The sequence below is a fragment of the Dendrobates tinctorius genome, unplaced genomic scaffold (genome assembly GCF_039654945.1).
Source record: "Dendrobates tinctorius isolate UK_male_01 unplaced genomic scaffold, ASM3965494v1 ptg000019l, whole genome shotgun sequence".
Taxonomy (NCBI): domain Eukaryota; kingdom Metazoa; phylum Chordata; class Amphibia; order Anura; family Dendrobatidae; genus Dendrobates; species Dendrobates tinctorius.
Window position 1 is genome coordinate 60,980,079 of NW_027361687.1, and position 24,729 is coordinate 61,004,807.

Here is a 24,729-nt window from a genome sequence, read left to right on the forward strand (position 1 = left end):
AACTACTATAATACTGCTCCTATGTACAAGAATATAACTACTATAATACTGCCCCTATGTACAAGAATATAACTACTATAATACTGCTCCTATGTACAAGAATATAACTACTATAAGGCCGGAGTCACACTGGCGAGGAATACGGGAGAGTGAGAGGCGCTAAAAGCACGCATTAGACACGGACCAATGATTTTCTATGGGGTCACTCGCACCAGCCGTATATTTCTCATCCGGATCCTACGCTCCGTGCCACTCGCAGCATGCTGCGATTGTCTGCGTACTACGCCCGTAATACGCCAATGCAAGTCTATGGGTGCGCAAAAAATACGGATTGCACACGGACCACACATGTGACTTGCGAGAAATACGCACCAGGTGTCTTTAGAAACCCTGTCATAGGGCTCCATTATTTGTCCATTTTGCAAGCCTGCGAGAAAATCTCGCCATACGGATGCCATACGGATTGCATACGGATGCTTACATGCGCAAAATACGCGAACACACCTTGATTACGGATGACATACGGAGCACTATTTAGGGGTCTGTCATCCGTATTACGCATGTAAAATACTGACCGTATTTTGCGCAGGTTAGTGTGACTCCAGCCTAATACTGCTCCTATGTACAAGAATATAACTACTATAATACTGCTCCTATGTACAAGAATATAACTACTATAATACTGACCCTATGTACAAGAATATAACTACTATAATACTGCTCCTATGTACAAGAATATAACTACTATAATACTGCTCTTATGTACAACAATATAATTACTATAATACTGCCCCTATGTACAAGAATATAACGACTATAATACTGCTCCTATGTACAGGAATATAACGACTATAATACTGCCCCCTATGTACAAGAATATAACTACTATAATACTGCTCCCTATGTACAAGAATATAACTACTATAATACTGCTCCCTATGTACAAGAATATAACTACTATAATACTGCTCCTATGTACAAGAATATAACTACTATAATACTGCCCCCTATGTGCAAGAATATAAATACTATAATACTGCCCATATGTACAAGAATATAACTACTATAATACTGCTCCTATGTACAGGAATATAACTACTATAATACTGCCCCCTATGTACAAGAATATAACTACTATAATACTGCTCCTATGTACAGGAATATAACTACTATAATACTGCCCCCATGTACAAGAATATAACTACTATAATATTGCCCCCTATGTACAAGAATATAACTACTATAATACTGCTCCTATGTACAAGAATATAACTACTATTACGCTGCTAAAAATGACTTTTTTTCTTTATTTTATTTGTTGGATTAGCATAGTCGATTATTCCGTAGTCATAGGAAATAATTAAATATACAGGTCATGCTTTATACTATATACAAACCTGGAAATCTTTATAGTATGTAAGATAATGCAGCATAAATGTCAGCACAGAGAGCCATTCAGATATCACCGCAGATGTATCGCAGACCTAAATATAATAAAAAAAATAGTAATGCTATTTTTAGTGTGTGTGTCTATATATACAGTATATAAATGTGTGTGTGTGTGTGTTATTTACTATGCAAAACAGGACTCTACATAGACTACCCAAGATCCAGTAATATTTTTTTTACTTGTAGTACTATACTTGACCACTTGTTGTGCTGTTGGGATGAAAGGTGTCAGGGAGCAAGCTAAACCACAAAGCACATACATTAATGCATGGTTCTGCAGGATACTGTTGGGCTCCACCTAGCGGTAGACATAAGTGCATTCATTTACATTTTCTGTTCTTGACAATGCAGTACAAATAATAATAATAATAATTAATAAAAAAAGACATACCTTCTTACAACAGCTTCTGCTACACAGCTCGTAAATAAGGATTATTTTAAAAAGAAGAACTGAAATAAGGAAATGTAAAGGAAATGTAACACTGGCATATCATCACATGGAGTGTGACTTTAGAACTTTTATAAATAATAATATAATAATAATAATACATTTTATTTCTATAGCGCCGACATATTCCGCAGCACTTTACATTTCAGAGGGGACTTGTACAGACAATAGACATTACAGCATAACAATAATCACATAGATCATAACAGATACCAAGAGGAATGAGGGTCCTGCTCGCAAGCTTACAGTCTATGAGGAAAGAGGAAGACACGAAAGGTGGGTGGTAACAATTGTCCTGATTGTATGGACCAGCCATAATGTTAAGGGTGTAACAGTACAGACACAGAGGGCTGATAGATGTATAAAGCATGTGGGAACATGAAGCGGGGAACCTGGTTATGGTAAAACTTTGACTGGGCCACACAGGGATAGATTAGGTTAATCTGTTGAGGCGATAGGCCAGTCTGAATAAATGCGTTTATAGGGAACGTTTTAAATTGTAGCGATTGGGGATGAAACGTATTGACCTGGGAAGTGAATTCCAAAGAATTGGCGCTGGGAGTGGGAGGTTCTGATTATTGAGGATACTAACCTCAGGTCATCAGCAGAACGGAGGGCGCGGGTAGGGTGGTAGACCGAAACGAGGAAGGAGATGTAGGGTGGTGCTGAGCCATGAAGGGCTTTGTGGGTGGGAGTAATACATTTGTACTGGATTCTAGAGTGGATGGGTAGCCAGTGTAAGAACTGGCACAAGGTAGAGGCATCGGTGTAACGATTGGCGAGGAATATGATCCTGGCTGCAGCATTCAAGACAGATTCGAGGGGGGAGAGTTTGGTAAGAGGGAGACCGATTAGTATAGAATTACAATAGTCCAGACGAGAATGAATAAGAGAAACAGTAAGAGTTTTTGCGGAGTCAAAAGTAAGAAAAGGTCGAATTCTAGAAATGTTTTTGAGGTGCACATAACAAGAGCGAGCCAGTGATCGAATGTGGGGGTGAATGAAAGCTCGGAATCAAGTATGACCCCAAGACAGCGGGCATGTTGCTGGGGAGTAATAGTGGAACCACATACAGAAATGGCAATGTCGGGTATAGGTACATTATTAGAGGGAGGAAACACAAGGAGTTCAGTCTCTGACAGGTTCAGTTTCAAATATAGTGAGGATATGATGTTAGACACAGCGTTTAGACAATCACCAGTGTTTTCTAAAAAGGCAGGTGTGATGTCAGGAGAAGAAGCATATTATTGGGTTTCATCAGCGTAGAGATGGTACTGGAAACCAAATCTACTGATTGTATGACCAATAGGGACAGTGTACAAAGAGAAGAGGAGGGGGCCTAGGACTGATCCTTGAGGAACCCCAATAGTAAGGGGAAGATGAGAGGAGGAGGAACCAGCAAAAGATACAGGAAAGGAGCTGTCAGAGATAGGAGGAAAACCAGGAGAGAACAGTGTCCTTGATGTCGATGGAGCGGAGCATAGTAAGGAGGAGCTGATGATCCACAGTGTCAAATGCTGCAGAGAGATCCAAGAGAATTAGCATGGAGTAATGACCATTAGATTTAACTGTTAGTAGATCATTAGAGACTTTAGTGAGGGCAGTTTCAGTAGAGTAAGAGCGGAAACCGGATTGGAGAGGGTCGAGGGAATGTCAAAGCAGTGGACCCTTGTCCGATGGTTACATGGCAACATGGACCTGTTTTTATTTGGGTTGGGTAGTTTAAGGGTTAATGCTGTCTCTAAGTTTCTTCTTTCAGGTTCTGAGGAATTGTTTTATTAATTGGCTGGTTATTAACCAATAAGAAATCGAGTTGTGTGAATTGACGGGCTTTGATTGGTCTGCCTTTTCGGCGGGAGTAAAGGACTATATATACTGGAACCTGAGGTGATTTCATCACTTTTCAACTTTGAAGTTAAGAAGATGGACGCTCTGCTAGCACAGCTGTTATCTCGTGTGAGGGAAGAAGGAGGGGAGTCATGGTTACAGGACTGCTTATCTCAGCCTGTGTTATCTCATACTTCAGCAGCTGCGAGGGTTTCTGTGGAGAATGCCCCCGATGTTATTGTTCCTGCAGCTGAAGCCATGGAGAGTGGTGAAAGCAGGAGTGGATCCAGGAGGCGGAGGCCAAGAGAAGCTTATTGCCCACCGCCCCCTACCCCTCGCAGACACCGTGCTGCAGTGAGGAGGTCCCCTGTGGAAGCTCAGTGGGCCAGGGCCCCATCTGGAAGCAGTATTGACAGGAGGAGAGGATCTCGTTCTCTATCATGGGACTCTGGCACCATTTTGTGTTCGGCCAGGGAATTGCAACCTCAGGAGAGGTTTATTGAGAGGAGAAGAGATGATTGTGTTCTGCCACAGTCTGAAGCACACGCCCAGGTTCTGCAAGTACCCGCGGGAAGAGGAGATGTTGGAGTTGATTGTCGCTACGCCCGAGCTCATTCTAGCCAAGGTCAGACTGGGGCTGCCAGAGGATCAGAAGCCCCGGATCTGGCTGCGGTGTGGATGCCTCATGATCTTCAGGCCGAGGTTCAGCCTCCACCTAGGTGCCAGACCTCTTCGACTTCACAGGAACCGAACATGGAACGACCTGCTGCTGGTGGTGAGATTGACGCTTTTTCTTCTCTTAATGCAGATAGGGCTTCTCCTGCTTTTGTTCAGGACTTAGTTAATAGGGTTGTGGCGGAAGTTAGAAGTTCAATGGGGGTTAATTCTCTGATGTTACCCTCAGCTGTCGGAGCTGTGGGAGTGGATGAATCCCTTTACCGCGAGGCTATGACCTGCGATGTCTCCCCTTTGGGCTTCCATCTCAGTCAGACAGTCAAAGATAAAATATGGAATAAGGATTATGTTGACATTTTCTCATTGCTGCCTGGTGGAAAGGATTATAGTTCTCGGCTTGAGAGGAAAGAAGCAGACGGCGATGAGAAGAAGAAAACTTTTAAATCTTTTCATATGTGGCTTCAGGCCTTCAATATTTTTGACGCTGTTTTAGAGGAAAAACATCCCTCGCTATGCAGTGGGCTGTTTCAGCACTCAGATTCTATCTTGGAGGCTTACAAAAGCTTTGGTGGGGTCGCATGGCTTCATTATGACGAAGCGTTTCGTCAGAAAATGGCCGTGCACCCCTCGCTGGCGTGGGGTACTAAGGATGTGGGCCTTTGGCTCAACCTTATGCTGCCTCAGAGGTCCGCAGGACCTAAACAGCAAAGCAGCTTGCCTTTGAAAAAAGGTTTCTGCTTCGCTTTTAATGACTCTATGTGTAAGTGGCAGGCAAACTGTCGATTTCGCCACGAGTGCTCCTTTTGCGGCGGCAGTCACCCCGCCGCAAAATGTTTTAAGAAGGCAAATCAGCTGTCTCAGCAGCCACAAGGTGGTGGGAGGGACTCAATTTTCAAGAGCTCGGACGCCTGTGAAGGTACTAAATATGGTCCCGTGGTTGGACCGTTACCCCGACCGCAAGAAGGCCGAGTTAATCAGTAATGGTTTTTTGTTTGTTTTTTTTGTACCTGGTTTTTCTGGTATTGGTTGTACGGTCGCAGGTAATTTGTCTTCAGTGCGTTCGTTTTCCTCTGAGGTTCGTGCTCATATTGTAAAGGAGTTGTCTTTGGATCGGATCGCGGGGCCGTTTTCGGGTTTTCGGGTATCCCCTTTGGGTGCCGTACCCAAAAGGGATTCGCATGCGGTAAGAGTGATTCATCATCTTTCTTATCCAAAAGGATCATCATTAAATGATCAAGTCGATCCGTCGGAGTTTCCTGTTTCATACACGCCGTTTGATGTAGCAGTGGACGCTCTGCGTCAGTTTGGCCGTTTCACTCTTTTGGCTAAGGCGGACATCAAGTCGGCTTTTCGTCTTCTCCCGGTCAGTCCAGAGGGTTTTAATTCGCTGGGTTTTTCGTTCGACAATTTGTTTTATTTTGATAAATGCCTCCCGATGGGATTCTCGCTCTCTTGTTTTTACTTTGAATCTTTTTCGACGTTTTTGGAATGGGCGACTTTTGAAGAAGCGAATTGCGGGTTTATTTTACATTATTTGGATGATTTTTTGTTTTTCGTTACGGAGTTTTCGGGAGATTGCTTTAAACTGCTGGATACTTTTCAGCGTTTAATGGAGTTTTTTGGTGTTCCTCTGGCGCCTGAGAAAACAGTTGGTCCTTGTACGTGTCTGGAATTCTTAGGTGTGATTTTAGATTCTTCCGCGATGGAATTGAGGCTTCCTCAGGTCAAAGTTCAAAAACTGGTTTCCCTGATTGATTCCTTGCTGCTTAGGAAAAAAGCTACTTTGAGAGAATTCCAATCTCTTTTGGGATCTTTGAATTTTGCCCTGAGGATCTTGCCAATGGCTAGAGCATTTTCCCGTCGGCTGTATGACAGTATTAAGGGAGTCCATGGTGCAGGCGATCATATTCGGTTAACAGCGGAGCTTCGTTCGGGTCTTGGTGTTTGGAGGAATTTCCTTGTGTCCTTTAATGGGATTAGTGTAATGCAGGAGGATTTTGTGGACTCCGACGCATTGTCGGTTTTTATTCGTTCTTTTCCTTCCTCTGGTTTTGTGATCTGTTTTTGTTCCACGTGGGATTCATGGTCGTGGCCGTCGGAATGGGTGTCTTCTGGGATTGTTTCTGGCTCTGCTCTTCTGGAAGTGTTCGCAGTATTGGTATTGTTGACGCGGTGGGGTGAATGTTTAGCTAATAAACGTGTCCGGGTGAGGCTGGAGTTGGTTGGTTCGGTCCTTGCGATTAACACTTTGGCTACTAAATGCAGTTTCATGGCTAATGTTTTGAGGGAGTTGGTTTTGACCTGTCTTTTGCATAACATTTGGTTAAAGGCTTCTTTGCATCAGGAGCAAGGTCAATTTTTTGGTGGTTTTGTCTCACGACAGCGTTTGGAAGACTTTCTGTGTCAACATCCAAGGATGGAGCGAGAAAGTGTCCCTTGCCCGCAATCCTTGTGGGGTGTGATGGGGATATCATCCAGTCACTGATACGTAATTCTCTGGCTCCTTCGACTTGGTGTTCTTATTCAGCATCTTGGTCTGATTGGAAGATGTTCTGTTCAGTACATAATTGTCATTGTTTGTCCTACGACGCTAGTTTAACCCTAGCCTTCTTGCAAGAAAAGGTAAAGTTTGGTGTCAGTTCTTCCGGTCTCCATCGGATTTTGGCTGGGATCTCCTTTTTCATGCAACTTTACGGTCGGACGTCTTTACATGGGCTTTTTCCAGTGCGCCAATTTCTAAAGGGTTTAAGGAAAGCGAATTTTCGTCCGGACTGTAGACGGCCTATGTCAGTGGACCTGCTGATGCGGTTATGGGACACTTTGCCCAAGGTCTGTTTCGATTCATTCGAAACTTGCTTATTCCGGACGTGCTTCGTTTTTGCATTTTTTGGCGCGTTTCGGGTTTGCGAGCTGGTCGCCTTGAACAAGGTTTCGCCGTCAGGTTTACAGGTCTCTGACGTTTCCGTTTATTTTTCGTCGGTCATTATCCGGCTCCGTCGTTCCAAAACAGATCAACTGGGTAAAGGCGTATTGATTCGGCTTGGGGCCGTTCCAGATTCTCCGCTTTACCCTAAGGCAAACTTGTTACGTTGGTTTTCTTTCCGCCCTAAAGTCAATGGCCCATTATTTTTGCACGGCTCTTTGGAGCCGGTCACGAAATTCCAATTTGGTGTTTTACTTAAGAAATGTTTGCTATTTTTGGGTCTGGGACACCTAAGAATTACCCCACATTCTTTTAGGATCGGGGCCGCAACTGAAGCGGCCCGTCTTGGGCTGTCAGAAGACAGGATTAAACGTCTGGGAAGGTGGGAATCTAATAGAGCAGAATTGTATATTCGTCCTGACCTGGCATTCACGGTTTAATTTTTGTTCTTTTGTTATAGGTCCAAGGACTATATGGATAGTAGGACATTCTTACGTTCATTGGGCTCATCGTAGAGCAAGTTTTCGGCCTTATACAAACAATTTGTCTTTCGATTCGGCTACCGTCCGTATTTTTTGGCATGGCGTTCGTGGCTTGCGCTGGGGGGATCTGTGCCAGCTTATTAGAGAGCTCTCATCCTCCTGTCCTCTTCCCGATCTGTTGATTGTTCATCTCTCGGGGAACGACTTGGGTAAGATCCGGACTTGGGATTTGTTTTGGTTAATGCAGAGGGATATGAATTTACTCCGTTCTATGTTTCCCGGGACTTTTCTAGTTTTTTCCGGAGTCATTCCCCGTTTGATCTGGAATGGTGGCCCATTAGGTTTTGTGAACGGTATCAGGAAGAGGATTAACAGGAGGATGGAAAGATTCATGTCTAGTCTAGGTTTTTTCTCTTTTCACCATTTGGATTTGGAAGGCTTTTTGCCGGGCCTATATCGTCCGGATGGTGTTCATCTGGGGGACATAGGCCTCGATATCTTTAATTTGGGCCTCCAGACGGTTGTGGAGCAGTGGCTGGTTGTTTTGGGGGTGGTCAGCCATTCGTGATGTCTGCCCGTTTGGGTACGATTGCTCTTTTCAATGAGCGAATTTTGGTTATCAGATTAATATAGGAATTATTTATGGAATTATTTATTAAAGAATTAATTATTTGGTGGATTTTGGTTTTTCCCATGGATTTCAGTAACCCTTAATAAAGTTTACAAGGCCACTTTTCTCCACATATGTCTGGATGTCTCATTTATTTATTATAGAGTATTTATTTAAGTTTGTTGGGTCCTATGTTGCCATGTCAAAGCAGTGGACCCTTGTCCGATGGTTACATGGCAACATGGACCTGTTTTTATTTGGGTTGGGTAGTTTAAGGGTTAATGCTGTCTCTAAGTTTCTTCTTTCAGGTTCTGAGGAATTGTTTTATTAATTGGCTGGTTATTAACCAATAAGAAATCGAGTTGTGTGAATTGACCCGGTAACGGGCTTTGATTGGTCTGCCTTTTCGGCGGGAGTAAAGGACTATATATACTGGAACCTGAGGTGATTTCATCACTTTTCAACTTTGAAGTTAAGAAGATGCCCACCCGCCCTCCCCAATTTTATGTAATTCTCTCTTTTTCCGTCATGAAAACTTTATTAGAGTTGGGTACGATTGCTCTTTTCAATGAGCGAATTTTGGTTATCGGAATAATATAGGAATTATTTATGGAATTATTTATTAAATAATTATTTGGTGGATTTTGGTTTTTCCCATGGATTTCAGTAACCCTTAATAAAGTTTACATGGCCACTTTTCTCCACATATGTCTGGATGTCTCATTTATTTATTATAGAGTATTTAAGTTTGTTGGGTCCTATGTTGCCATGAGTTATTAGAGAGATAGCGGATCAGAAGGGAATGGACCAGGCATTCCAGGAATTTAGAGATGAAGGGAAGATTAGAGACAGGTCTATAGTTAGCGGCACAGTTTTGGTCGAGGGATGGTTTTTTAAGTAGTGGATGTATGATGGCATGCTTAATTGAGGAGGGATAGATACCAGAAGAGAGAGAGGTTAAATATTTTAGTTAGGTGAGTGGTGACAGCAGCGGAAAGGGACTGGTGGAGATGTGACGGAAATGGGTCACTGGTGCAAGTGGTTGGGCGAGAAGATGCAAGGAGCCTGCTTACTTCTTCTTCTCTGACTGGTTCAAAATCAGAGAGTGAGCTAGATGCAGTGGGGGAGGAAGGAAAATGCATGGTATGAGGTGATTGGTGTCAGGAACACTGCACTGTACTTGCTCACTGAGCCAGTGTGCGTGTCCTGTGTGTCAGGATCCTGTTAGCGCCGGCGTGCAGCCTCCGCTGAGCAGGGACTCACCCGCACTGTAGGGGTACCGGGGTCAGGTACAGCCAGAAAGTACCGATGCACAGGACCTGTGGATGCTGAAGTTTAGCAAGCAGACACAGGACCTACGGTCATGTGACTGCAAGGGGGCGGGGCTTAGCGTCCTGCTTAGTGAGATGGAAAGACACTATACAGAATTACTCAGAGTCAGGCAAAATGGGGTTCATACACAGAGATAGCCGTAACGTACCAAGGATGAGACAGAGCGGATAGTCAGGGCCAAGCAGCAGTCAAAACCAAACAGACATAGAAGGTACCAAGCAGAATCCAAAGCAATATCCAGAGAACAAACCGAGTCATACACAGATTATCAAGCAACCAGAACACAGCAAAAACACACTCAGGGATCACCACACTATGCCAAGGGCAAGAGTATAACTGACAGGGATGGGAGCGTCCTGAGGCTATAAGAAGCCTCTCCCAGAACCAGGGAGAGGCCACAATCATAGCCCCAGGTGTGCAGGTAAGCCTGCCCGGGATCACAACCTTTAACCCCAGAAATGCCAGTCATCAGCACTGGTTCCAGACATTAACCCCACGTGTGCGAGTCAAACCCGCACTGAGATCATGACAATTGGGAGATAATTTCCTGTCGGACAAGGTCAATTTTTTCTTTGAAGTAATTGGCCAGACCATCAGCTCAAAGTTCCGTGGTTGGGGCCTGCAGTCTTGGGTTGAGCAGGGGATGAAAAGTGTCAAAGAGACGTTTATGATTATTGGACAGTGAGGTGATGAGGGTGTTGAAATAGGTTTGTTTGGAGAGGTGAAGGGCAGTGTTGTATGTTCTAACCATAAACTTATAATGGATGAAATCTTCGTGTAGATTGGATTTTCTCCACAGATGTTCAGCGCACCTGGAGCACCGCTGCAGGAAACGTGTTTGCAGGGTGTGCCAGGGTTGTCGCCGTCTGTGTCGTGTTGTTCTACGTATAGGAGGTGCAAATTCATCCAGGGCACTCTGAAGTGTTTCATTGTAATGCTTCAGTGCAGAATCAGGACATGAGAGGGAGGAGATAGGGGCCAATGAAGACTGCAAGTTCTTCATAAGTTTCTGGGTGTTAATGGCCTGTATGTTACTATAAGTATGGACAGAGGGGGTGACCTGAGCAGCCTGGCAGTTCTTGATAGAGAATGAAAGAAGATTGTGGTCACAGAGCGGGAGAGGGGAGTTTGCTAAATCATCCACTCCACAATGCCGAGAGAAGACCAAGTCGATGGAGTTTCCGTCTTCATGCGTGGGGGAGTTAGTATGCTGTGAAAGGCCAAATGAAGAGGTTAGAGATAAAAGGGGAGTAGCAGATGGGGAGAAGGGAAGAGCAATGGGGATGTTGAAATCGCCCATGATGAGGGTAGGGATGTCACAGGAGAGAAAATGTAGATGCCAGGTGGCAAAATGATCCAGGAACTGATGGGAGGGGCCGGGAGGACGATACACCACCACCACTCGCATGGAGAAGCGGGGTGTAGAGTCTGCTGGCACGGACCTCAAAAGAAGGGAAGACAAGTGAGGGTACTTGAGGGATAACCTGAAAGGTACATTTTGGTGATAGGGGCAGGCCAACGCCTCCATCTGCTCTTTTGTCTGATCTTGGGGTAAGAGAGAAGTGTAGTCCACCATATGAAAGAGCAGCAGCAGCGGTAGTGTCTGACTGCTGGATCCAGGTTTCAGTAAGAGCCAGGAGGTTAAGAGAATTTGAAAGGAAAAAGTCATGGATGAAGGAGAGTTTATTACACACTGAGCGAGAATTCCAAAGGGCACAATTAAAAGAGACAGAAGGCATGCAGGGAATATTAATAAGGTTAGAGGTGTTTCTGAGTATACCAGCTGGGGGGTTTGACTTGCTATAACATGGGGGACCAGGGTTGGGAGCAATGTCTCCTGCGACTAGGAGAGGGAGGATAGAAAGAGCGAGCAGATGATTAAGTGATTTGTGAGAGCGTCTCTGATGTTGAATGGTGGGACTGACTGGATCTGTGCAATTTAGCAATGTGAAAAGAGCGTGAGTGCTATACATAGGAGAGGAAAGGAGTGAGGGGCCGATATGGATGGAGTGTAGAGAGTTAATGCCAGGGCGGTGGATGTGTGTGAATGCAGCAGCCAGGATATAAATTATACAAACGCATAAGGTATATATTTGTTGTAATCCAAATGTACAGGGAGTAGATGTATGTAAAGGTCTTACCCGTTCCAGCCCTGTCTAACTGCCATGTTATAACTGCCTCATACTTTGATCATATGTACTTCGATTAAATGTGCATAAATGCCCCCTGCATAAATGCATTACCAAGCTAGTTCTGAATATATAGGAATCTAAGGCTTAGATCTTTTTTTTCTCTCTATTATCGTTAATCAATCAAACTAAACTAAGACAGCAGGGCACAATAAAGGTAAATCCGAGACAAACCAATGTCCAGGCCTACATGCATCATAAACCACTTTGAAAAATTTCTTGACCTCACAACATAAGGGGACAAGCAGAGTAAGTTGAAATAACTATATACCAGATATAAGCTTGCATAGTTGAAAAGACATATGTAGCATTCAGGATTAACTGCTCGCTGGCATAGAATGGAGTGGATATACACAGGAGTTGAAGTCAGAGCAGGAACTGAGTAAGCTGGTTACCAGATATAAGCTTGCATAGTTGGATACATAAAGGATACATGTGATAAGAGATCCAGCCATTATGAGGGATAGCGCCATTCTAATATGGCACACGTATAGATTGCTCAGCGACATTTGATATAAGTATTTTGATTGGCAGACGTTGTACACGGTGCCGAATCCTAGCGATATAATGGCTCCGGTTCTGTGGATCACACGGAAATCTTCTACCTGTAAGATGAATTCACGTATCAGATCTCTCAAACATAAAACCTTACATCTTATTTTTCTGGATTAGTAGTCCATATGGACATAATACGAGGGGTCTTCCACTATGGACCCCTCTGATACAGATCGTAAGGCCAGGATGTAAGAGCAGCTCTCACCCTGTAGGACTCAAGAGGTCCTTGTATTATATCAGAATGATCGCGATGAAATGCTAAATTTTCCCTCTAGAAGCCACTGCAAGAAAAAAGCCTGGCTGGGGGGTTTGAAAATCGTGATCCTGGGCAATCAACTGATCTCTGCTCTTTGAAAAAGGCCATTTCTGATAAAACCTTCTTGAAGATTTACTAATGAGTCATTTTTGTTTATAATGTTGGTATCCAGTACCAAAAATATCACCCATTAATCTGAAGAAGAGCTTTAGGAAAGGTAGGATAAGGTATCGTTAGTTGGATCTCAGAGTTACTACACACCTGTCAACAGTCCATATTTTGTTGGGGCAATCCAGTAAATCAGGACTAAAAATAGTGGAGTGCCTATTTTAGGGGCATTTGTTTGGGAGTGGGGTTTAAGGGTATGTGCACACGTTGCGGATTGCTGTGTGGAATTTTCCGCTTGGAATCTGCATCTTTTGGCAGAATCCGGAGGTCAAAATCCGCCCGTTTTTTATGCGGATTTCCTGCAAATTTATATCGGATTTTGTGCGGATTTGGCATGTGTTTTTACAACTGCGGATTTCTATAGTGGAATGGGTGTAAAAAACGCTGCGTAATCCGCACAAAGAATTGACATGCTGCGGAAAAAAAATGCTGCGTTTCCACGTGGATTTTTCTGCAGCATGTGCACAGCGTTTTTTTTCCCCCCATAGAATAGCATTGTACTGTAAATCACTTGCGGATCCGCAGGGGCAAATCCGCAACATGTGTACATACCCTTAATGTCCCAAATTTGGGGGCTTTGTGCCCACGTAAGTGGAGCACCCCGCGGGGCCTGGGGGTACTCGGTACCGGGCCCGTCGACTTCCATGGGGGACGGTGTCACGGCGGCGGCGACCCGGTCCGTGGCCCAGAGGCGTCAAGTAATAAAATAGGGGAAAGTTGTGTGGTATTTATGAGGTAAAAATGAAAATAAAGTTATTAGATGGTGAAATACGTGACGCCACCTGTGGTATTCTAGTCAGAGGTGACCAGCGCTGCGGTGTTGCTTCTCTGGGATGGATGTTGGGCACAGCTATGATGTTGTAGCCCTCCACAGGTAGGGCTGTAGTCCCAGGGTAAAGATGTTAAATACATTTTAAAAATGGCTGTAAACGTTGGGGTGCAGAGAAATGAGAGAAAGACACAGAGAGGTGCAGTTTCTTCACCTTTTACTGGTAATAGGTTGCAGTCCGGAGTACCACATACAGGTGATGGAATGAGTCCGGCTCGCCTGGAGGCATTCAGGGGATCCACCTTGCCAGGTGGGGATTTAGGACCTTCCTTTCTGCGCTTTGTGTGTGGGTCTCCGCTGTATATAACTATGCTGCGACCCTCTATTCGTGATGGTTTCACTAACCTGTACGGCTGTCAGCGTGAGCCTATTCCACGGATACCGTTCTTTTCACCGTCGGCCCCGGGCTCCTTATCCGCTGACGTGCCCTCAGGTGTTCAATGTGCACAGGAATTTACAATCCCCTGTACTTTCAGATTCAGCTATCACGGCGTACAGTTCCTGTCAGCCTAGGACTCTGATGTCCCTTTTCTCTTTATTAGCGCTTCACTCAGGGGTCTGCTATATGCAGTATTTTAGCTTCCCTAGAGTCTCTCAGTCTCTGCTCTTGTCCTTTCCCTCTTCACAGATCAGGTGCCTGTCTTCGTCTGACAGGATCTTCCAGAAAGATCTCTTTACCTCACGTCCTCACGTTTAACTGTCGTCATTTTTCCTCACAGCTCACAGCTGCTTCGTTTCCATGACAACTCCCTCAGCTGATTTCTAGCAGACTCACCAACCCCCTCTGCTGGCCAGAATTTATAAGGCATCTCCTTTTTCTGACTTGCAGCAGGAAATTGTGATTAAATCTATGCTACCTGGCATGGGGGTCCCTTTTCTGCCTCCAAGCATGACTTTACCTATTAGAGGGAGGTAATGTCACTGTGACAACCAGACTCTGGGGTGTCACATAAGCGTTTTTTTTTGCGTTTTTTAAGTGTTTTTACCAGCAAAAACGCTTAAAAATCGCTTAAAAGAGCATGCCCATTTTAATGCATTCTGCACTTTTTGAGCTTATTGATGCGTTCTTTTCCACGAAAAAAACGCATCGCGGTAAAAAATGCAGCATGCTCATTAATTTAGCAGAAAATTCCATGTTTTTAGCTATTTTCTATGAGACTGGGGACGCGTGGAAAAAACGCATAAAAAACACACATTTTTGTGTAAAAAAGCGCGGAAAAAAACGCGCGTTTTCTGGGAAGGAGTCTGGTTTTCATGCAGAAATTTTCTGCATACGTGGGCACATAGCCTAAGAGTTGAATCAGTAGCCACCACTAGAGGGAGCTCACTGAATATAGATTTATATAGCTCCGAGTGAGTTTAATACTAGCAGTACACATTCATATACAGTGTGCTCCCCCAAGTGTTGGCTGCAGGCAGACAGAATTATATCATTTATCAAATCAGGAATCCAATTGGAGGAACTTATGTAATGTAAAAATAGCTTAAATGGGTCCACAAACCTCAAATGCGGCCACAACGGATGTCCCAATACACGAGGACAATCCCACTACGAGCAATATCTTCTGGGAGGTGGAGCAGTGAATTTTAATGGCTGCGGACTGAATATCCAGGAACTTGTATTGGAAATAAATGGTAATAGCCCCTGTAGTAGAAAATAATTGGGGTTAGTGTGGTACTGTTAAAGCAAGTGAAGGATGAAAGACAAGTTGTCTTTGCCAGCACTTAGAAAGGACAAGCACTTACCAAGAATGGATGACAACATGAAGACGGTGGTAAATACGTTGGACTCTGGGAAATAGGATCCAGTTTCACTGAAAGGCATCATAAAAAGCTGTGATATAATAAAGCACCATGAGCCACATGGAGGACATATTTCTTTTAAAGTTGTCATCCGGAGACTCGATTGGCCAAATGAGCTATACTTGCCATCCCCATACACATGAAAGCTCAGCTAGGTTGGGAGAGCACATATTCTTCAAAGACCTAGGGACCTACACTGCCAGACACCCGAGAAACCCAAGATCAAGCATGCTGAAATCCAACATGCCCAATCCTTCTTCCTCATCTTCTGTAGTCCAGTGAGATGAAGGTCTTCCCAGTACACAGTAGACAGTTGGCAGTCAGCATTCAATCACCCAACAATGGTTACTCAATCGACACAATGACCTACAGTATATCTTACCTTATATACAACATGTAAGTTGGAGCATGGCCTTCAAGAATGGTCATGGTATAAACAACGCAGAGCCCCATTAGTGTCCATGTAACCCAAAGGCAGGGTAAGAATGCTAAACCCTGTATCTCCATAATCCCAATCTCAAGAGTCTTCAGGTTATGATGTCACTGTTGTATCAAAGTTGAAGACTCCAGTTTTCTAGGAGATCCAGAGCCACATCCTGGTACCTTCTTCTCAATCATGGTGGCTTCCACCTCCTTGGTTTTAAGTTCAATATCTGAGCATGCCCCTCCCTGGCTACAATTATGTGAAATATTATAATGAACCATTATGATATTCCAGATCCAGCAGGGAGATTACATAACAGAACGTTCAGTTAACCACTGACCAAACCCACAAGTATTACACCATCACCCTCTAGTGTAACATCTACAATAGATCAGTGTCTTCTCCTGGAAATCCCTGGTAGATCCATGCCATTGATTTGTAGGTTACAAAAGAGAACTAATAAAGGAGTGACAGTTATGGTAATATTAAGGGATCTCTATATTAGTCTGATGTAAACTTTTTGGCATTTTTTTCTGTATGCAGAATATGTCACCTGCAGTAGCAGAGCCAGTGATTACGTCTTCAGTTAGGATGGTTTCACTCTAGCGGTTTTTTGCGCTGCGTTTGCAGCGCACATCAAACGCATACAAAAAACGCTTACAAACGCTTGTAAACGCAGCGTTTTTTTGGGACATAATCGTGCACGGTAAGCCAAAAAAACGCAGCGATTAGATGTGTTTGTAAACGTTTTGCATGCTTTTGTGTGATTAGTGCGCATAATGTCACAATCACAGGATTTTACAAATCATTGACCGTTTATCACTCATACTCCACCAACTGGACAGCAGTGGGCGTGTGTTATTGGAATTCCTTATCTAGACCCAGTTTACAGCTATTCTTCCCATTTGCTAGCAGTTTTTGATGACGACATGGATCTGCGCTGGAAAAGCTTTCACTTCAACTTGGATCCGGACATTAGGATGGCTCAAGCTTACGCAGTTGCTTGCCATGAACAAAGAGAGAGAGAGAGACAGCGAAGATGGCAGCGGCGGCATTTGTGGATTCATCCTATTGTTGAACTCTGGGAGAACCGTGGAGAGTACCACACCCTCTACAGCGAGCTACAGGCAAACCCGGATAAATTTACGGATTACACACGGATGTCCCAACAAAGCTTCATGTATTTACTTGGTTCTGTACAAGATGTCATCCGTAGGACACACAGCTCCGTCGTGCGATTCCTCCCGAGGAATGGCTCCTGGTCACATTACGGTACGTAACCACTGACTGCATGATAGTATTGGTTCTTTGATGTAGTAGTATATTATGGCAGAATTCTTGATCTGCCATGTACTAAAAGTATGCTGCATTGGTTTGAGGCATTCTTTTTTAAAGAAAAGGATGCATATTTATTTATTGGTGTGCCCCTTTTTTTTTTTTTTTTAATGTGTTAAAAATCCCTATACACAAATATAAATTCTTGTTGTTTCTTTGTGACCCAGATTCCTGGCTACTGGAGAGACCCTCTCTTCTCTGCACTTCAAGTTCCGTCTTGGAATATCCACCTTGTCTGGAATAGTTGCAGACACCTGCCGGGCTTTGTGGGACATTCTCTGTCCAGAATTTATGCCCCTGCCCACCGTGGAAAAGTGGCTTGAAAATGCAGAAAGATTCTGGACAGTCAGCAATTTCCCTAATTGTTTCGGAGCGGTGGATGGGAAACACATCTGGATTATAAAACCCAAGAGAACTGGATCAGAGTACTACAACTATAAAAAGTACTTCTCTACAGTACTAATGGCCATTTCTGATGCAGGCTGTAAGTTTGTTGCAGTGGACATTGGTGCATTTGGGCGTGGAAATGACTCCCATGCTTTTAAGAACTCAGACATGGGACGGAGGTTGTATAGCAACCAGTTCAATTTCCCCATGCCACGGCCTCTTCCCAACACTGAAGGTCCCCCACAGCCCTTTGTAATGGTTGGGGATGAGGCATTCCAGATGTGCCAACACCTACTCAAACCATACTCCAGCCGGGACTTGGACCACACTAAAAGAATTTTTAATTACAGGTTGACCAGGGTCAGAAAAACTGTAGAGTATGCCTTTGGTATACTAGTATCCAGATGGCGAATTCTCTCCACAGCCATTAATCTTAAACTAGAAACTGTGGATGAAGTGGTGAAGGCCTGTGTTGTTCTACACAATTTTGTGATGGATAGAGAGCACCCTAGTTTTGAACTAGATGATTCCTCTCCTAACCCCTTGCCAGAATTTAATTAGTACCCTCTACATTCATCTGTTGAAGTAGGGCAAATGAGGGACCAATTTGCGACCTACTTCACCTCTAATGTTGGACGGGTGGCCTGGAAAGAGCAAATGGTGTAACCTAATTTTTATGTGTTGTGTATGTTAATAAAACACCTGTATTTATACCTGTATGGTTTTTTCTTCAAAGTATGATACAACGCCAGGTTCATGACCATTTGATGTGTATTTTCAACATCATCTCCTCACTTTGTAAACACACATTAAATAGAGTATGAGGTTGTTTAGAACTTGGTTCACCAACTCCAGTCCTCCAGGTACACCAACAGATCATGTTTTCAGGATTCCCTTTGTATTGCACAGGTGATGCAATTATCACGCGAGCAATACTAAGGAAATCCTGAAAACATGATCTGTTGGTGGGCCTTGAGGACTGGAGTTGGGGAACCCTGATTTACAAGGCCTACCTATAATAACCTTGGATTGTATTCCAAACAGTAAAATGATGTTACAAAACACCATAGTAGATTAACTGATAAGGATACTCATCAAGGTAACAATAGATAGTCCTTGCAATCAACACCATCATCTATTACGTTACCTGAGCAAAGACACTGAGGCCATGTAACAAATGAACGTATATTGAGTTTTTCTTGTTTGCAGATACATATCTCCAAAATTGACACACGAAACGTGTCATTTCTGGAGCTATGTGTACTGTACACAAAAAAGAAAAGTGTACGGCGCAGTGTGTGTAGGGCGCAGTGTGTGTAGGCGGCAAAAGACACATTAACCAAACATTATTTGAACACAAAATATTCAATGTTTATTTTTTTTTTTTAATAAAATTATTTTCACTTTGAAGGACTTTTGGGAGAAGTGTTGGATACTTTGGGGGTGTGGAGAGAGGATGAACGGCTGGAAAATGAGGAAGGGGTTCTACGTGAAGGTGCTACTAAATTACTGGGGGAAGGGAGGTCAGGCATGGTAAAGGAGGAAGGTTGTGAAACATTGGAAGGAGAGGGAGGATTGAGTAGCAAAGTCTTTTGTTTTTTGTTATTTGGGGCAGGAGTCACCTGCCTGGACCGACTACCACCGTGTGACTGCCTTCCATGGCTTGACCGCCTAGAGCTGCTGGTCCCTGGACGATGTGAATAAAAAACAGAATGAGGGTCTCCCCTAGGGTGCATGCTGGTGGCGCTGGCGGTGCTCCTTGTAGGTGAAATGGTGGTGACGGTGCTCATGGAAGGTGAATTACGCCCGGTGCTTCTGGTGGGAGAAGTGTGGGCGGTGCTCCGATCTGGTGAAGTGGTGGCGGTGCTACTCTGATGTTGAGTTTTGGAGGTGCCATGTGGAGGCGAAGTGTTGGCGGTGATCCTCTGCAGAGTAGTGGTGGCGGTGCTCCTATGAGGAGATGTGGTGGTGGTGGTCCTCTGAAGAGTGGTGGTTGGGGTGCTCCTTGTATGGTGCGGAGTTGTGGTGGTGCTCTCATGCATTGGAGAAGTGGTGGTGCTCTGATCCGGAGATGTTCTTTCTGTGCGAACAGGTGAAGAGGTGGTGGCCCAACGAGATTTAGTGCTGGAGGTGCGCCAAGATGTGGTAACGGTGGCAGTACTGGTGCTCCAGACAGGAGCAGCGCATGACATGGTGGTGGCGGCGGGGGTGGAGTGTCCAGCAGCACTCGACATTGGTGTAGTGTAGTGGTGCCCAGCTTGGCTAGGAATGCAGGTGGCTGTGCAGTGATATGCAGCAGAAGTCGGTACTGTGGTGAAGCGAGTCAGTGGTGGCACAGGTGGGAATGACAACACTGACTGCTGCACGTACTGATTCTGCTGCATAGCCTGCAAGTAAGCAGTGTTGCAGGCGTGTAAGACAGTCAGCTGTTGCTCAGGACTAAGGGTATGTGCACACACTGCAGATTCACCTGCGGGTTTTTTCCTGCGGAACCGCAGGTAAAACCGCAGGTAAAACCGCAGGTAAAGTGACCTGCGGTTTTGCTGCGGTTTGGCCTGCGGTTTTGCCCTGCGGTTTGACACCTGGACAATGGAATAGGTGGCAAACCGCAGCAGAATCCGCAGAAACAATTGACATGCTGCGGAAAAAAACCCGCAGCTTTTCCTCAGGTAAAAAACCGCAGCTTGAGCACTGCGGTTTTTAAAACCCATAGGCTAACATGGTACTGTACCATGTCTGCGGAACTGCTGCAGTTCTGCAGGGCCAAAACCGCAGCGTGTACACATGGCCTAAGGTGATCCTCCATGCCCCGTTCAATTTTACTAAAGAAATGGTGCGCTGGTCTATTGAGGTTGGCCTCCAGCCGGTCAAGGCGCTGTGCGGAACAGTGGAAGAGGTGTTCCATGTAGTTAAAACCACGTTCCAATAGAGAAAATCCACTTTCCACTCTTTCGGACAGCGTCTTGAGACTAGCATGAAAGGCCTCGCTCAAGTACATGAACTCGGGCAAGACAGGCTTGTCCGAGGCCCTCTGCCGCTGGCGGGTAGTGCCCGCATAATCAGTGGCAGAGACCTGGGACAGGGAAACACCTGATTGACCAGCTTCCTGGCCACCAGCTGTATGAGTTGCTGACCTGCAACTTGCTTCCTGGCTGTCGGATGGCTTGGACGGGTCCGAGGTCGATCGATGAAGAACCGCTCCCGGGACAGGTTGCAGGGTGCTGCCACAGGTGCTGTGGAAAAAAAAAGGTAAACATTAGTATCCAGCATTAACAAGACGGATCAGCTGTGGAGTATAAATTAGGGTAAATAAGCCCAAAAAAAAAAAAAATACTTATGCTCTGGTGGCAAGTACTGGTCGTAAGAATTCCAAGGCACGATGATACCGATACTTGGTTCTTGTCCTTGCAGAAGCGCCACTGCGAACCTGTCCCTCAGCACGAACATCAGTGTTGAAACGGTCCTTCATCGAGCGCCAACGTGTGCGGACTTTGTTCACTGTGTAAACAATGGAAAAGAAAAACAAAATTAGGTTGGACAACACAATGATGGTATCTGTATTACCACACACACCTGAGTTGTCATCAATGCTGAATCACCAATAATTCAAATAAAAATGCACTCACTATTGAACCTGAGGACACACGTGTGTTTACTGCAAGCAGATCTCTTGCAGTAAACCCACATGTATCATCAGGATCAAGAGTGAACCATAAAAAAGAGACAGCATTCAATACACAATGCGTACACTATTGAACCTGAGGTCACATGTGTGTTTACTGCAAGCAGACCTCTTGCAGTAAACCCACATGTATCATCAGGATCAAGAGTGAACCATAAAAAAGAGACAGCATTCAATACACAATGCGTACACTATTGAACCTGAGGTCACGTGTGTTTACTGCAAGCAGATCTCTTGCAGTAAACCCACATGTATCATCAGGATCAAGAGTGAACCATAAAAAAGACACAGCATTCAATACACAATGCGTACACTATTGAACCTGAGGTCACATGTGTGTTTACTGCAAGCAGATCTCTTGCAGTAAACACACATGTATCATCAGGATCAAGAGTGAACCATAAAAAAGAGACAGCATTCAATACACAATGCGTACACTATTGAACCTGAGGACACATGTATGTTTACTGCAAGCAGATCTCTTGCAGTAAACCCACATGTATCATCAGGATCAAGAGTGAACCATAAAAAAGACACAGCATTCAATACACAATGCGTACACTATTGAACCTGAGGTCACATGTGTGTTTACTGCAAGCAGATCTCTTGCAGTAAACCCACATGTATCATCAGGATCAAGAGTGAACCATAAAAAAGAGACAGCATTCAATACACAATGCGCACACTATTGAACCTGAGGACACATGAGTGTTTACTGCAAGCAGATCTCTTGCAGTAAACACACATGTATCATCAGGATCAAGAGTGAACAATAAAAAAGACACAGCATTCAATACACAATGCGTACACTATTGAAACTGAGGTCACATGTGTGTTTACTGCAAGCAGATCTCTTGCAGTAAACCCACATGTATCATCGGGATCAAGAGTGAACCATAAAAAAGAGACAGCTGTTGTGAGTTCATTTTCCCCTTCATTACTGAGGCCCGAGGAACTCCCTCTTCTGGTAAAGAAAGGTAGTGAGCCTGATTATCAAACACCTGAGGCTGATGATGATGACTGGCTGAGTGGAGTTACTGACTGGATATAAGGCTGCCGATGCCCTTCTGCCCTGCGGGTGATTTCTCTGTGGGATCCTTGGAGACCAGTCTGAATTCCTGCTCCTCTAAAGCTAAGTTTGCTGCTCGGCCTTTTGCTTTGGTGCTCTGACTTTGTTTTGCTTTGTTTTTCTGGATTTCTGCCATTCCCTGCTGGGGTGTGCTGTATTCATTTAGCTCTGTCTTCTGAAAATACCTGAGTGCTGATTTAGTTTTTGAAGCCTAGCTGCTTCAGGGCCTTTTTCATATCAGCTTGTTGGCTTTTGTCTTTGATAGGGTTTTGGCAGATTGCAGACAGCAGCCTTCCTGTCCTTTCCTATCTAGGTAGTTTTGGGCCCCGTCTTTGCTCAGTCTATCTTTCTGTCTGTGTTAGTATTTTCATCTTGCTTCACCGTCATTATATGTTGGGGGCTGCCTATTGCTTTGGGGTCTGCTCTGGGGCAGTTTAGATTTCCCCTTTCTTTCTTTAGGCCTATATAATTCTCCGGCTGTGATCGAAGGGTCTAGGGCATCGTAGGAACCCCCCACGGCTACTGCTAGTTGTGTTGATAGGTTCAGGGGTCTGCAATCTGATAGTTGCCAACTTCTCTGGTTTTCTGGACTTAGCTTGTATTTCTGCTTTTGCCTCCTACGGTGACTCATTCATAACAGAATCACCCGCCATACCGCAGATCCTAGGGTACTCAATAGCAGGAAAGAATTGTAAAAAAAAAAAAAAAAAGTGTGTATATTTTTTCCTCTTTATCTCTGAGGCCGTAGGGGGAATTTTTTTTTTTTTCTCTCAATGGAGATAAAGCAATTGTCTGATCGTGTGGAGCAGCTCGCTGCGGAAGTGCGGGGAATTTCCGCCTACCTTGCTCATTCACATGCTGCTGAACCAAAGATTCCTACACCTGATGTATTTTTTGGGGATCGGTCTAAATTTTTGAATTTCAAAAATAATTGTAAATTATTTTTTGCCTTGAAGCCTAACTCGTCAGGGAGCTCCGCGCAGCAGGTTAAAATTGTCATCTCTTTGCTGCGTGGCGATCCCCAGGATTGGGCGTTTTCTTTGAAACCAGATGATCCTATTCTGACTAATGTGAACGCATTCTTTCAAGCTTTGGGGTTGTTGTATGACGAACCTAATGCCATTGATCAGGCTGAAAAGACCCTGCTGGCATTGAGCCAGGGTCGTGATTCTGCAGAATTGTACTGTCAAAAATTCCAAAAGTGGGCAGTACTTACTACCTGGAATGATAATGCCTTGACTGCTCTCTTTCGGAAGGGGTTGTCAGAAGCCGTAAAAGATACTATGGTGGGATTTCCTGTTCCCTCTGGTCTTGACGATTCTATGTCATTAGCCATTCAGGTTGATCGGCGTTTGCGCGAACGCAAAGCTGCACGAGAGGTGTTGCCACCTGTTGAACAAATGTCTGAACCTATGCAATGTGATAGAGTTTTTTCCAGAGAGCAGCGTCAGGAGTTCAGAAGGCGTAATAAGTTGTGTTTTTTCTGTGGAGATGCCTCGCATATTATTTCTGTCTGTCCTAAACGAGAGAAACGCTTTGCATACACGTTTTCTGTTGGGGGTGTTCAACCTAAGTTTCTTCTGGCTATTACTCTGATCTGCTCCCTGTCCACATTTTCCGCCAAGGCTTTTGTGGATTCGGGAGCAGCCCTAAACCTAATGGACTTGGATTTTGCTAAACGTTGTGGATTTCCGATGACACCTCTGCAGACGCCTATCCCTTTGAGGGGGATTGATGCTACTCCTTTGGCTAAAAATAAACCCCAGTTTTGGACCCAGGTGGTAATGCAGGTAGCCCCAGACCATCAAGAAAATTGCAGATTTTTGGTGTTGCATAATCTGCATGATACTATTGTTCTGGGGTTTCCCTGGTTACAGATTCATAATCCAGTTTTGGATTGGAAATCTGTGTCTGTGGTGAGTTGGGGTTGTCGGTGTGCCTTTAGTGAGGCTCCGGTGTTTTCCACCTCTCCTCAGTCGCATGATGTTCCTGATTATTTGGCGGACTTTTATGATGTATTTAGTGAGAATGAGTCTGCGTCTCTGCCTCCTCATAGGAGTTATGACTGTGCAATTCAACTGAGCCCGGGGTGTAAATTTCCCAAGGGTCGGCTCTTCAATTTATCTGTACCCGAGCACGAGGCTATGCGATCCTATATTAAGGAGGCATTGGAGAAGGGTCATATTAGACCATCCTCGTCACCCTTAGGTGCCGGTTTTTTTTTTGTAGCCAAAAAGGATGGATCATTAAGACCTTGTATTGATTATCGTGCCCTCAACAAAATTA

At 44.5% G+C, this 24,729-nt stretch overlaps 1 protein-coding gene across 1 annotated transcript in view; it reads right to left on the reverse strand.

Moving 5' to 3' along the window:
* LOC141082721 (DNA damage-regulated autophagy modulator protein 1-like) overlaps positions 1-16,150 on the reverse strand; it is a 43,570-nt gene extending 27,420 nt beyond the window's left edge. Inside the window, exons 1-6 of the mRNA XM_073566653.1 lie at positions 15,929-16,150; positions 15,490-15,557; positions 15,246-15,388; positions 12,369-12,540; positions 1,841-1,899; positions 1,398-1,484 (exon numbers count right to left, since the gene is read on the reverse strand). Of these exons, the coding sequence (XP_073422754.1) occupies positions 1,398-1,484; positions 1,841-1,899; positions 12,369-12,540; positions 15,246-15,388; positions 15,490-15,557; positions 15,929-16,053 (654 nt within the window). The 5' untranslated portion in view covers positions 16,054-16,150. The remainder of the gene's footprint in view (positions 1-1,397; positions 1,485-1,840; positions 1,900-12,368; positions 12,541-15,245; positions 15,389-15,489; positions 15,558-15,928) is intronic.
* Between the last annotated feature and the right edge of the window lie 8,579 nt (positions 16,151-24,729).